This window comes from Patagioenas fasciata, chromosome 2 (genome assembly GCF_037038585.1).
Source record: "Patagioenas fasciata isolate bPatFas1 chromosome 2, bPatFas1.hap1, whole genome shotgun sequence".
In the NCBI taxonomy this organism is placed as follows: Eukaryota; Metazoa; Chordata; class Aves; order Columbiformes; family Columbidae; genus Patagioenas; species Patagioenas fasciata.
Genome location: NC_092521.1, coordinates 164,547,680 through 164,561,987, shown reverse-complemented (window position 1 = coordinate 164,561,987; position 14,308 = coordinate 164,547,680). Strand labels below are relative to the sequence as shown.

The 14,308-nt window shown below is 44.0% G+C and overlaps 1 protein-coding gene and 1 long non-coding RNA gene across 7 annotated transcripts in view; one reads left to right on the top strand and one right to left on the bottom strand.

Annotated features, from left to right (window-relative positions):
* Nucleotides 1-656: 656 nt before the first annotated feature.
* Nucleotides 657-4,917, bottom strand: LOC136097485 (uncharacterized). Of its 3 annotated transcripts, none has more exons than XR_011737997.1 (4): nt 4,589-4,917; nt 3,916-4,088; nt 2,420-2,511; nt 657-999 (listed from the first exon to the last, which is right to left on the bottom strand). It is a non-coding gene; the product is annotated as an uncharacterized lncRNA (long non-coding RNA). The 3 variants fall into 3 exon arrangements; XR_011737998.1 differs by lacking the exon at nt 4,589-4,917 and adding an exon at nt 4,233-4,383; XR_011737999.1 differs by lacking the exon at nt 4,589-4,917 and adding an exon at nt 4,167-4,242.
* A 198-nt stretch (nt 4,918-5,115) lies between these two features.
* The window catches only part of CTDSPL (CTD small phosphatase like), an 86,729-nt gene continuing 77,536 nt past the window's right edge, over nt 5,116-14,308 (top strand). Inside the window, exon 1 of one of the 4 annotated variants that reach the window (XM_065829797.2) lies at nt 5,116-5,588. In XM_065829797.2, coding sequence (XP_065685869.1) covers nt 5,513-5,588 — 76 coding nt within the window. In that variant the 5' untranslated portion in view covers nt 5,116-5,512. Of the gene's footprint in view, nt 5,589-7,413; nt 7,711-14,308 lie in introns of those variants that run through there. The other 3 variants (XM_065829799.2, XM_065829802.2, XM_065829800.2) reach the window with 3 other exon arrangements.

Here is a 14,308-nt window from a genome sequence, read left to right as displayed (position 1 = left end):
CCCATGTCTCTTCTGGTGGCAGCTCACCTCCAGCTCCAAGACATTGCTGAGCACCTTGGAGCTGTAGGAGACTGCTTAAACTTGACCATACGTAGCAGAAGATGCAACTAATACACCCAGTGAAAGGTAGACTTCACTCATCTTTGAAAAGGCTGCAATATGATTTGGTTGCTCGTTAAAATATAAAAGAGCAGGCTATCTTGCAAAGGTGCATCATTTGTAATTAGAGAGGACCAGATAAGTCACTTGTAGGTCACCAGGTGATGAGCTCTACGGAGCCTTCCACCTCTTGGTCATCAGTTGAATTCAACATGGTACCAAAATCAGAGCCAGGCATCTTAATTATATGTTCGTGTCACGTTGGGTTGAGTGCTTTTCAGGCATCGTTTCTCATGTGGGTGTCTGGCATCTGGCACAATCAGGCTTCATCTTAGTGGGGTTCCTTAATGAACGTTTCTGGATTAGGAGGCTGTAGGAATTTGGAGCTGAACATAAATTGTCCCTGTTAATGAAAATCCCATTCACCTTCGGCACTAATTTAACCCAGGCTAAGGACCCACATTTTCTACTATCATATGCATAGTGAAAAGTCAAAGAGATTAAAAAAACAAACAACAAAAAAACAAGAACCCAACATTGATTTTTACCCCACAAAACATTTATTGGAGAGTAAGAAGGGAGACAATTGATGTTACAGTTTTTGAAAGCGGGTTTCATTAATCTTTCTCGACTTGCCAGTAATACCGATTCCTCCCAAACGACTCAGCCTGAAACAGGCGACTCATAATGTTAAACTTAGGTACAGTTACAGTTGACTGAAAAAGGGAGTTAGAGTGGAAATTATTATGCAACTGCTAATTTTTGCATTGCTGCCAGTGCTGAAGATGATCCTAAAAGCAGCCATCATCCTCTGGTTGATTCGGTACTCTTCTATCCTTCTGTGCAATGACAGCAGTAACCTCTAAATGACAGTATTGCTTGGACTTTTCCCATTTCTTTCTGCACATGCAAAAAGAAATAAACACATCTTACTCAAAGGCACAAAATCTTTGGAATTCACAGCATTTGGTGAAAATGAAAGTGATCAGAGAAGTACTAGTTTAATAAATACTGCTATGCATATATATCCCAATGGAATACGCTGTGTTTTACTTTGGCAAAAGCGGAGTCCCAGCACACTTAACACGCTGTTGTTTTCTCATCGAAAATCTCTTATGCCACATCAAACAGGTCACTGCGCTGAAATCACAGCTACATTTTAAGTAGATTGTGCTCACTTTTTTAAAGTAGATTGCTTTAACTTTATGAATGCATCACAAAACGGGAACTCCATAACTTTGCATTGACACTTTTACTGTGGCAATTTACCATTGCAATGGCACTATTTAGGAAACAATGAATGAACTGCAATGAGATAATTAAGGAATAATCTCCATTATGTTGAAGTATACAAAGCAATAAACTGCTGCCAAAACTGATTGATAGCTGAAGTGAAGACATCTAATCAATCTAATCAACCGCTTATTGTAAGAATATAGCGGCTTACGCTACGAGACATTTATCTTATTGATACAAACTGCAGTATTTTCTTTTCTTTAGGATGTAATATCATGAGACCTTGATTGTTCTTCCATTAAAGTCAAGGATAAAACTCCAATTGTGGGCCCAGGGTCAAGCCTTCACTGCACTGATATCAATGAAAATAAATGCTTCCTTTTAATGTAGAACAGTTCTGCTAAGAACCAGTTTTTCCCCTCTATTATAAAACATCCTATGGCATTGAAAAGGGAACACGTTTTAATGGCAACGAGAGATGTCAGGAGTCATGATGAAAACCTGGATCTCCTGCTAGATCGTGCTGCAATTTCCTGCAAAGTATTGTTTTGTCAGCACCTCCACCTCCTCTCCATAACACGGAGATGAAACCATTCACTTGTTCTAGGGGATTATTTAGGATTTAGTTCACGTAGCATGTAAAGAAACATAGATAGAAGACAGTGTGCAAAATTCAGAGTGTTTGAGGTAAAAGCAGAGAGGAAATAGTATGGATTGCTCGATTCTGTCTTGTAGTTGGTACAGGAACGGGAGTACAAGTTCAGCTGAACTTCCTAAACTTACAATCTGCTCCCCGTTGCTCTACCCATGGACTTTCTCCAGCTCCCAGGGTGCTGTCGATATTTGGCTTTGCTGCTCCTCACCTTTGACTGGCGGGGTGAGGGAGGCGGCGTCACAGCAGCAAAGGGACAAGCCCAGGGAGAGATGTCCCCCCGGCATGTTTTTTCACCCCGCTTCCACTTTATGTATCACCATAAATAGCAGCTCCCCCTCTAAACTAAAGCACGAAATTCTTTCATAAGGTGAATAAACAGGGAGGCGTTCGACCGCGGTTTTACGTCGTAAATTGCAAAAACAATCTTACCAACATTTAAAACAGGCATAACACATTGGCTCAAGGTGAGTATCGTATTTGTTGAGCTTTTCATCAAACAAGATGTTTGTATCTCCTCATCCCTGCATAGAAAAGAGGCATTAGGACACGTGTTCTCTCTGAAGGTGTTTAAAAGACGTATAGATGAGGTTCTCAGGGACATGGTTTAGTGCTAAATTTAGGTTATGGTTGGAATTGATGATCTTGAGTGTCTATTCCAACCAAAATGATTCTATGATTCTCCTACCACATGTTATAATTGCCATTTCCTTGCACAGATACGAAGATGTATTTGGAGCTGGACGATTCTCTAAGTTGCTCTGAAGCAAACCCTTTGTCTTAACGCTAGTAGGAAGCTCCTTCGGTTTATCCAAATACAAATGTTGATACAGAAACTCATACCCAATAATAACACAGGTATGAATTTATTGTTTCAGCAGAAGCTTCTATGCAAATTAACCCACAGATAATTAAAAATGCCTCCAGTGTCTGGGCGGGTAGAAGATCAAGCACTTGCTGGATTACAACACAGCCAGAGCTCTGATAAAGCTTTATAACATCTTAGGAGCAGGAGCTCTCAACCTGCACGGGGAGCAGGATGGATTCCATCAGCCGACATGTACAAACTCCTGTTCATCTGTGCCCGATCTAACCTGCGAGGGACTGTTTGCAGCTGCGAGACTCTCGTCTTGAGATGCCAAAGCTGAACAGCAGGTCGGGACTTGCACAACTGGATGCGATGCAAGCAGTGGCATCGCGCTCATTCCCTGTGCAAAGCGTTTGTCATAAGAGCAGGACGGGCAAACCTAAAAATCAAGTCCCAGAAACTTGTAATACAGGTATCTCTACATGTACGGCTGCTTAGGGAGTGTTAGTTTTGTGAGAGAAGACACAGCCAGGTTTTGAAAGACTTTTTCCACGTCAAACAAATGCAGCGATTTCAAGACTCATTTCAATGTGTTGACCATTGGAATACACTTACCCAGAGGGAAATAAAGCCCCAGAATCAAGTAATTTTCCCCGGAAAGTAGATGTGGCACCACCGCAGACTAAACTCCTCAATGCTGAGCTCCCTTTAAGGGAAAGCACCGCAATAAGAACAGCTGCTGCCGGAATTAAACAAAATGCTAATTTCTGCAAGCTAGCTTGGCGGTCGAAATGCTGGATTTTTGCTAACGTTAGGTAAAACCGCTCAGAGCCACATACATATTTATATATATGTTTTAAAAATGCAGACAGGCAGTGGCTTTCTCTTTCAGGGAAAATAAGAGAGTTGAAACCAATATTACTACAATTCACACTGCCTGGGTCCATGCCAGTTGCAGAAGGATTTTCCTCAATTCGGTTAATGGAATTTAAAATTACATCTGTCCTTTCTGTAGCAAGGTTGCAATATAGGTTTGTATATACATTAGAAATATATGTTTTTTTAGGAGAGAGAGGGGGTTGCAATTCCTCATTTACATGAAAAACACCAACATGCTTACTTAAAGGTTCACCCTTTTAATTTGACACTCTGACAGCCCCATGTAGGAGCTGGTTTTCCTTCCCCACCATCGCACCCCAGACCCCAGGCAAGGGCAGGAGGAGCTGGATCCATCTCCTGATGTGGCCACCGAACAGCAGCACTGGGAATTGCTGGGAAGCCTCCACAGATACTCTAGGAAAAAAAAAATAATTAAAAAAAAATTAAAAGCATATTTTCTCTGAGAGAAGCTGGCTATGCTGCCCTCAGTACCTCCTAGTGACACACTCGTCTCTGAAAAACGAAAAAAAAACAAAAAAAAACAAACTTCATGGCCACCTGTGAAAATATTTCACTGCTCATTAACCGCAGCTCTTTCTCAGGCAGTTTATATCCGTTTCTGAAGGAAACCAGCCCAGCGCTGACGCGGGACAGAGCCGAACATTGACGTGACGCGCTAACGCCTTTTCCCGCCTCCCGCAGGCAGCTCCCCCGCCATGGAGCGCTGGCCACGCCCCCTCCCCCTGCCCCCGGCTCCGCCCCCTCCCCGCGGCGGAGTGAAAAGCCTTTTGTACGCAACGACAATAGCCGCCTGGCCCCGCCCTCTGCGGCCCCGCCTCCCTGCGGCCCCGCCTCCCTGTGGCTCCGCCCCCGCCGTGGCCCCGCCCCCGCCGTGGCCCCGCCCCGTTGTTTACCGCGCAGCGGCCCCGGGCGCTACCCGCTCCCCGCCTCCATGTTGGAGCGTCCCGCGGCGCGGGGGCGGAGCGGGGCGGGGCGCGGGCCGCGCCGGGCGGGCTGACAGGCTGCGAGCGCGGCGGCGGCGGCGACGGGGCTGTGGCGCAGCGCGGGGAGCGCGGCCGGGGCGCGCAGCGGCGGCTCGGCCCCTTTCCCCTCCCTTCCTCCCCTCCGCACCGCGCTTCCCTCCGCGCACGGCGGCAGCGGCGACCCGGGAAAGGGGGGAGGAAGAGGAGGAGGGGGGGGCGGCCCGGGCGTCGCTCCGCCGAGCCCGCAGCGCTGCCCGCGGGAAGGGGGGTGGGGGGGAGGGAGGGAGGGAGGTGTGAGGGGGCGCGGGGATGAGATAAGCGCGGAGGAGGAGGAGGGCGGTGGCGGGGGGGGGGGGTATGTAGGGAGCGCGGGGCTGTGCCGGGGGACGCGCTCGGGGGAGGCCCCGCGGGGCGGCTCAGGTGGATGCGGGGGGCGGTGTGAGGCGGGGGGGAGGCGGCGCGGAGGGGCCGGGGGCACTTCCCCCGCCTCGGGAGGCGGCGGCTCCGGCGGGGTCTCGGGGGGAGCGCTGCCAGGGCTTCCCGGAAGGGTGAATTGGAGTCTTTATTTATTATTTTTTGTTAAGGGGGGGGGTTGATTCGCCTCCCCCCCCTGCCCGTGGAGACTTGGCGCCTGGAGGCGGCGGTGGCAGCGGTAGCGGAGGGGCCCCTGTGCGCGGTGCCCCCCCCCTCCCCCCAGCTTGGCTTCGCTCCTGGAGGAGTTTTTTATTATTATTTTTTTTAACTACAAATCTGCATATTGATTTTTAAACAAACAAACAACCCCCCTGCCCACCCCCCCGCACACAAGCCTGCCTCCGGGAGGGAAATAGCCAGGTGAAATCTCACTCTGTTTCCATGGACAACCCGTCCATTATCACCCAGGTGACTAACCCCAAAGAGGAGGAGATCCTGTCCTGCACTCAGGATAAAGGTGAGCTACCTTCTCTCTTTCTCCTTTTTTATTTGTATTGCTTTTAAATTTCTGCAAATCGCTTCTTCAAAATGCACGTAGTAACAACTTGTGTTCTTTATAATCTGGGAACAGAGGAGGGCTTGTTGGGGTTGGTGGTTTTTTGGTTGTTTCTTTTGTGGGGTGAAGATATTTGCATGAAGGTCTCTGGAGCTGCTTTGCTGGGGTGCAGCTGGGAACTTGTTACGGTGTTTAAATATGGGGTTTAATCAGTTATTTAAATTAAAATACTCCTGTCTCTTGAGGACTTTGTGAGGTTGTCACTTTGATACCCGTTCTGTCTGTGTCGGAAGGTTTTGAAGCCTTAGCTTTAAAGATTTAAAAAAAAAAAAACAATAATAATTATGATTTCTCCTTGTTTTCCTCTATTTCCCTTCGCATTTAAGAATCTGGGGAGCTCTCAGGTTTGTTGGAGGACACTTGTGCGCCTGGGAAAGAAACATGGGCTACTTTGAAAAGCTGACTCTATTTACTTGGTAGATAAATAGTTGTTGGTTGCGCAAGGCGTCACACTTGGGTTGCGTTTTCCTCTAAAATAAGATGAATCCGGCCTGGCCAAAGGAGCTGCTTTCTCCTCCGAAGTCCAGAGGTTGACGGTTGCCCTTAACCTTGTTTCCTTTTGGAAGCTCGGGGGAGTTTTGGGCTGTAAGTGGAAATGGGGGGTGAGTGGTGGGGTTCCAGTTCTGGGGAGCTGCGTGTGAATTTTGGAAGTTATTTGGGTGTTGGGTTCGTGCTTTGGTACAGGCAGTGCTGGTAAAAAGGGGAGAAAGGACGGGAGTTAGAAGTAGAGTGTGTGGTGATGTTGCTTGATAATAGACCTCGAATGGCCTTCTAAAAAGGATAGATTGGTGTATCTCCCCCTAAAATCAGTGTTTTTAGTACACAGAAAGCTTCGATGTTTGTGTGGCTTGGCCTGTAAATAGCGAGGGGTCCTGTATCGTTGGAGAAGTTGCTCCCTGTTACTTTGGACTGAAGGGCTGTGAGTGAAACCTCTGTCTCCTCATCTCACCAATGCTGGTTGCAGAAGGAGGTAGATTAAAAGGAAAAACAACCATCAGGTTGGGGGTGTTTGAAGGAAAAATTGTGGGTTTTTTCCTCAGTACAGAAGTGCTCACGTAGCCCTCTTTAATTCATATAACTGGTGAAGTGATGCTTCCACCGTGAGGCCTTGTTTATCTCAAGAGATTTCTGATGCTTCACTCCGTTCTGGCAATGCCGAGCGTGGGGTATCGGCGATAAACAAGGTGCTGGTGCTTTGCCTGCGATGCCTCCTGGTTTGGAGTGGACGTACGTGATACTGTGGTCAGATGTTGTTGTGGTCTTAGCAGCCTGTATTGTTGGATGTTCGGTAAGGACTTTGTTAATGTTGTTAGCAGGTGGTTGTAATTTTAGTGTTAAAAAATAAATAACAAACGGTTGAGACAAGTAGAGGGAAATTTGACAGCTCAAAATGCGAGCGAGCATCCACATCAAACAAGTGTCTTCGGAGTCCAGCGAGCGACGCCGCGTAGCAAAAAAACCCGTGCATTTAACTTGCATAACTATGCAGTAACTTGCATAATATGCATTGTGTTCTTGCCATTGGTTTGTCTTGGGCAGAAAATCACGAGGGTCTTAATTGCACAGCGGGGGCTTTTTGGGCTGCGTGTTCGCAAGGGTGGGCTGGGGGAGAGGGGAGGGAGGGTGGTTGGGGTTGGAGATGGGAGGAAACTTCAGTGTGGCCTTAATATAGGAGCTGGATTAATGTATTTAATGTGGTTGAAGTGCATGCTTTGGATCGACGATGTGCTCTGCGGCGAGACTCGAATCGCAACTTTTGCAGAAAAGGAATTGCAGGTTTTTCGGTCGCGGGCTCCTCGCTCTTTGCTCCTCTGCTACAGGTTTTCCCACAGCTCCAGGTGCGGAGCTTCTGAAAACCCCTCGTGCTCCTTGCCTTCCTTTGTGGCCACGTATCACGTCTCCCCGTTTTCTGTTAGATTTCCTAACAGTTTTAGCAAAGGCTTTAGGTCCGGTGAGCTACGAGAGAGCCCGAAGCCGAGCTGGGGAATACAATCGGCTTCTTGCTGCGAGACTGATGTTTAAAGTGAGTCTTTGCCGCAAATTTGAGTTGGTACAAAATGGCTAACAAATATATTAAGGCCTGATGAATTAACTCTTTATTAAACAAACGCAGAAATCACCTGAGCCCGTCTGCTGGAATTTTGTAATACAGGGAATTGCAACAGCACTGAACTGTGTGAGCAAAGGCTGCTCAGTGCAATGAAAACTGCCTTTTTTTCTCTGAGTTTAGTGTTTGGCTGCAGAAATATGTTCCAGGGAACTAAGTGGCTTCCGGAGTCGGAGTTTTCTTTGGGTTTTTGGGACGTTCTGGTAGTGTTTCTCCTGGAAAAAAATGGGTATTTTCCTTTTTGTTTAGCTCGAGAGAAGCGGTTTTACAGTAGCTGAGCAACTGCTGAATAATTCATATATATACCTTGAAGTGTTTGATTTATTTTTTTTCTAAGATTTTTTTAAGCTTTTAATCATCTGTGAGTGGAGCATTTCGCTTGTTTTGGGCTTTTTTTTAAAGTGTATATATGTTTTAAAAGGAACTTGACTTACAGTATATGCTTATGCTCAGTTTCTCTTGTGCAAGGGAGCGCATTTGGCAGGAACAGCGCTGTTCTCTGCTCACGGGGCAGTGCTGGTTTTAGCTAAATAACTGCGTTTTACAAATAAACCCACACAAATAGTTTCTTGCTAATCCAGATGTATGAAAAATTAGCTTTTTGCATAAGGGAAGCTGTCACAACTTGTTAAAGAGAAACTTATTAACACTAAGACGGAGTTGTTAACATTTAGTTTTAACAGTAAAAAATCCAGAAGGTGGAAAAAAACAGATCTTGGTACAAGAACCATTCCCTAATGTGTTACCACACGGTGGTGCACTGTATTTGTCTGTCAGAAGGAAAGCTGAGCATGGAAAGTTGCTAGTTTCATATTTTATTTGTATTATAATGTTTGTTCCCAAATGCCCGCGGTGTTCGTGCCCCTGGAGGATTTTGGTCCCTACCTGTGGTGGTAAATTAGTTCTGGGAAATAGAAACTTGCATTCTCCCTATGCGAAGTGATATGTAAGTGATTAAAATTAGTGGAGAATTTAATATCCTGTTAGTTTTTAAAGTCATGCAAATAGTACTTCTTCACAGAAATACTTTGTATTGTGGTCATTTGGTGCTTCTGGAAATTGGAAGCATTAACAAGGCTTTAAGTCACCATTTTAATTTCAAGTTGAAAGGGGTTTGTATCAGCGATACATGTGAGCAACTGAGAAGAACACGTAAAGAAAAACTATCCAGCTGAAAATCTGAGTCTCGGTATTATCAGTTCTGCAGATAAAATCAACCGTTTATTTTATAACGAAGGCATTTATTCTTATTAATTAGTAGAACAGTGACCTCTAATGTGAAATCTATACAGTTAAATCTACAGGAAACAGTGCGGTGCTGACAGGTCTCTGCAGGGAGCGGAACGCGGAGGGTGTGATCGTGGATGGGTAACTTCCAAACAAGCGAATGTCCATTTTTAACCTACGTGTTTTAATTCGATCCCTGTAACCGATGCAAATTCTTGGGTGTTTCCATGTGCCAGGTTGAGCAGTAGCGTAAAAATAGTCGAGTCCTTCTCCAGGTACCGGGTCCTTCAGGTTGCGGTGCTGGTTTTTATCTCTTCAGATGCATCTTTCTTGACTTCTGTAAAATCCGTCTGTCAGCTTGAGTGTTGATTTTCAGCTGTTTAGAGTAACCGAACGTTTTGGTGCCCTTACAGAAGTGTATTTTCTTCCACAATAGATTGTTCGGAGAAAGTTCACAGTGGAACCTAAACCATTCTATTTCTTTAACGAGGATGTTTTTGCAAACTTTTTTGCCTTGCTTTCTTTCAAATAATATCAGAAACAAGCAGCAATGAGACCCGTATTCATTATTGTTTAAATTAACAAGTTCTTAAGATCTCAAGTTAAAAGCCAAAAGAAATGTGTTTAAGTGTGTCTTCAATAAGAAGCATTTTGAAAATATTGAGAATATTATTTGCCAGTAGATCATCACGATTCAGAGCACTGGGCGATATTTTAATGTTCCTGAGACATTATCTCAACGCATTTTTAAAATATTAACTTGAGAATTTTAACTTCCAAGCAGCATTAAGAAAAAAAGGATGTGGAAACCACTTCAGCACTGCATTGGAATGTGAATTGCTCACAGAGGGTAAAATTTTAAATCATTAACTAATGACATAGTTGTTACATGAAACCAGAGGAACCATACAGTAGGTTTTATGTTCCAGGGAGGCTGTAGTAACCTATAGTAACCCAAGGTTTGATTTAGGGGAGCAGTTAAACCGAACGGGGCTGACAGTAACATGAATGATAATTTTCATGAATATCCAATATTCAGTCCATGTCTATAAGCTGCAGCATTATCATTTCTTCATAGCGCGTGTCATCTCAAATTCACATTTGCTTTAATGCAGCGATTTAACTGAAGTGCTCAGAAGTTTAAAATGCCTTTAAAAAGAACCCCGAAGTCGACCTACATTTTGTCAATTCCGTATTCAGAAATGCAAATAGTACTTTCTGAGATAATCGGGAAAACGCCGTGTGATCGACGCCACACGTCGTCTTTCAGAATTGAATCGGAACGGTGCAAATAAGGCTCCAGATAACGGGTCCGTGTTTTGTTTCCTTAAAGTGATATGGAGCTAAAATGCTGAGGAAGCGAAAGCTGAGAAGGATGAAACTCCCTCCTTGGGTCAGCGGTGGTGGGTGAAGTCGTTCCCGTTTGCCTGGTAGATGGGCTGAGCTGTGTGAAGCTTGTTTTTCCATCACGGAACGCTTAATATATGAGTTTTACTATCTTGTAAAAGTCGCCATTTGAATGTGAAAACGATTGAGAATTAGTTCTAGCCTGCAATTTGTATGTGTGTTGCATCTTAAATATTTGATGTGTCAGCATGTACACCTCTGTTTTCCTCTAAATTTAGAGTTGGATGAGCTATTGGCAGTGACCGCCATGGTCGTTGCTTAGTATTACATTTTTCCAGTAAGAATCCAGTTTCAGGCAATCCTGGATTTGGAAATGTTAACCTGGGGAGGGAATTTGTCCGTTCCTCAACCCTACCCAATGGAGAATTTTGGATGGATTACTTTGAATAATTAGTGAAGTGTTTCTGTCCACAAGATGTAACATTTTCCTTTTAAAAAACAAAATAATAGGAAAAGCAAAGATAGGCCTGACTCTCTACATTCTTCCTTAGGTTTTTACCCACTGTGTAGATCAGGATGGGAAGATGTGGTTCATCCTTCCTCCTCCTCCCTGCCCAGGGGATGTGTCTTGTGGATGAACATAGGACTGGGAAGGAGAAGAATCCTAGAATCATGAAATGGTTTGGGTTGGAAGGGACCTGTAAGGGTAATCCAGTGCCACCCCTGCCATGAGCAGGGACATCTTCACCAGCTCAGGTTGCTCAGAGCCCCGTCCAGCCTGGCCTGGGATGTCTCCAGGGATGGTTCATCCATCACCTCTCTGGCCAACCTGGCGCAGTGTTTCACCACCCTCATTGTACAAAATTTCTTCTTCATGTCCAGCCTGAATCTCCCCTATTTCAGTTTAAAACCATCACCCCTTGTCCTATCTCAACAGGCTCTGCTAAAAAGTCTGTCCCCATCTTTCTTACAGGTCCCTTTTAAGTACTGAAAGACTGCAGTAGGGTCTCCCCAGAGCTTCTCTTCTCCAACTGAACACCCCAACTCTCTCGGCCTGTCCTCATGTCCTCCCTTGGATCATTTTGGTGCCCAAGTGCTCCAGCCTGTTTGAGGGACAGCAGAGGGTACCAGCTCCTGACTTGAGAGCTGCTGAGCCCATATGGGGACTGACAGTGGGAGAGGGAATAGATTTAGGGTCTGCTATGGACTCCCAACCTGCTTTGACCTCATCCATCCTCCTCCTGGGTGGTTCTTGCTCTCATGAGGAAGTTGATGGGTCTGTATCCACCCAGTTGGGTGGTTGTATGTGTTCCTATATTCCAGTTCATAAGTATATCCAGAAAGGAGCAGGAATGAAATAAGAGAAGGGAAGATAGAGCTAATGAGCAAACCTAGTTAGATGTTTAAAGACTGAGTATTACTCTTCTGTAAATTCTACTTTTGCCAGAGTTTGGCGGGACCTGGCTTTATTTTTGCTTGGATAGGTTAAGGTGTAAAATGGATGTAGATGTGACAAATACAGATGGTGTAAGTAGCATCTAAATAGATCCAAGTGAAAATATGCTTCATGTAGTCTACTGTGGTATAATTTTGGCCTTTTTTGTGTTTCTAGAATGTTTGGTATAAGACAGAAACACCAAAGTGAGTCCTATATAGTCCAGTGCTCTCAGTACCAGCTGCTACTCTGTAACATAGAGAGTAACGGTGAAAATACAGCTTTAGTCCAATGAGCAGAGAAAGTTTGGTGCATGGTGTTGGGCCAAATTTGTAGGATTTATTCAGTGTGTTATCAAAATGATCGCTTGCATGGAAGTGCCGCAGCTTATTTTGCTTTGTACGAGATAATAAAGCGTGATTTATAAAACAAGAAAACCCCATTATTAAAAGTGATTGGCTGTACTAGAAACTAGAACTCTGTTATCTAGAAAATTTATTGGGAGTTAAATCTGAGTAAATATATGGTAGACTTTGATTCTAAGGATGCAGTGGTTTTTTAAATGAGGTTTATTTTCCTGATTTCTTTTTGCAAGGAAGAACTATTACTCTCTTCTGAACCTTTAGTAGTATATTTAAAGCCTGACAGATGGGCAAATAAGATCCTGCAGGCTTTATTTTGTGTAGAAGAACAACCCCAAATGAAAGGTGTCTGATCTGTCAAAAGCTACTGTGTACGCAACTTTTAAAAATGTTTATAAAAATTCAGGGCGGTTTTGTAGGAACCAAATATTTCATGAGTGTCAAGCTGAGGTTACGGTTTGTGTATTGATGGGTTTGTTTCAAGTCAAGTCATCTCTTATAACAGCTCAGGTCTGCCTGTTGTTTTCTGCTATTGCTGCAGAACCTCCGGATTTTCTTGGTAGAAGGTGATCTATTGGTTTTTATTCCCCTCCATGCTCTCCCCCAACTTTTGCTTCCCGAATCATCCTCCAGGATTCCCAGCAGAATTCGCAGTAAAACTCATCTCGCTGTTTCCTTGGCCGCTGTAACCAGCAGTGGAATTGTAAACTTTCCTGTTTATTTGATGATTTGCAAAGCCTGGTCCTTTCCCGGCCTTTGGGAGTCAGAGATGTATCTCCAGCTCTTTTTGGGGTAGACGGACCAGTTTTCCATCTTCACGCTGGTCAGAAAGAAATTCTGCCACAATGAACAATATTACAGTGGACATGTAGACGAATAAACACATATTTTCTGAAGTACTATTAAAAGAATATTTATGAAGGTGTTAATTTTATACGTAGTTGTTCCAACCGTGCATTTATCAATTTGCATGCTTTTGTCCCAAAGAGGTATATACATGTCTGAATATTTACATACCATCATTAGATACGTACATTTGATTACTGGAGATCTAATTATCAGGAAGGTTTGGTGAAGTTCAGAATAATGAGCGGAGGTTTGAAGGTGTTTTGCAGTCTAAGGTTTGCTTGAGCTGTGGATTGGCGATATTTCCTAGCAATGGTGGAGATAGGAGTATTCTGTTCTGAAAAGAGCGGTCAATATTTGACACGTTCCTAGAAGATGTTTAATCATTTATATTCACTTCAGCCAAGCACATTGGAAGATCCAATATTTACCACCTGGAGAGAAAGGAACTCTTATGGTTATAAGGGATCTCAGCATCAATAAACCTTCCCAAAAACGTTGCAAATTAAAAAAGGCTTATGGGACTTCTTGTAAACTAAAGCTAAAATTTACTAAGTCCTGCCCAAGTGGCTAAAATAGCATAAGATCAGGAGAGACATTCTAAACGTTTAAGTCCCTGTTAAAATTGAGGAAGATAAAGGTCTTGATCTTGTGTCTGATACAGGGTCACTGCTGCCCTACAGCAGCTTTGCTTCATAAACCCAGCATGTTAATTTCTTATGCATAACAGATGCTTAGAAACCTTTGAGTGAATGTTGTGCTGTATTTTAAGGGAGGAGCTGCATGAAAAATAACAAATAAAATAGCGTGAGTACGCCAGGGCTATTTTCCACAGCTTTGGAATTAAAGGCAGAACATCCCATTGGGGTAGAAGGAGGAATTTACTTATTTATCCTACAGGTGACCTGGTGCAATCCTTGGGAAGATACAGTTGCCAAAATAGTTAATCTGAGAATTCTTATAGGAGTTAACTGACAGCAATTTGCAATTGTTATAATAAAAGTGACCTTATGAAGGTACTGAAACATAATATAAAAGCACTGATGGTATGTCAGCGTGTGAATTGTGTGTCAGCAGGGGAAGGAAGGGGAAAATATCTTTACATTCTTGTGATTTTTAGATGATATGAAGCTGATTTTGTTGAGAATCAGTAAGTTGAAAATGACTTGAGAGTTTTGGAATTGGGGGTGAGAATACGTTATGTTAGTTGGCGAATTAAAGAAAAAAACGCTGAATGCAATCTACAGTACAATTCATTTGCTAATTACACATTGACATGAATGGAACAGTCCCAGAA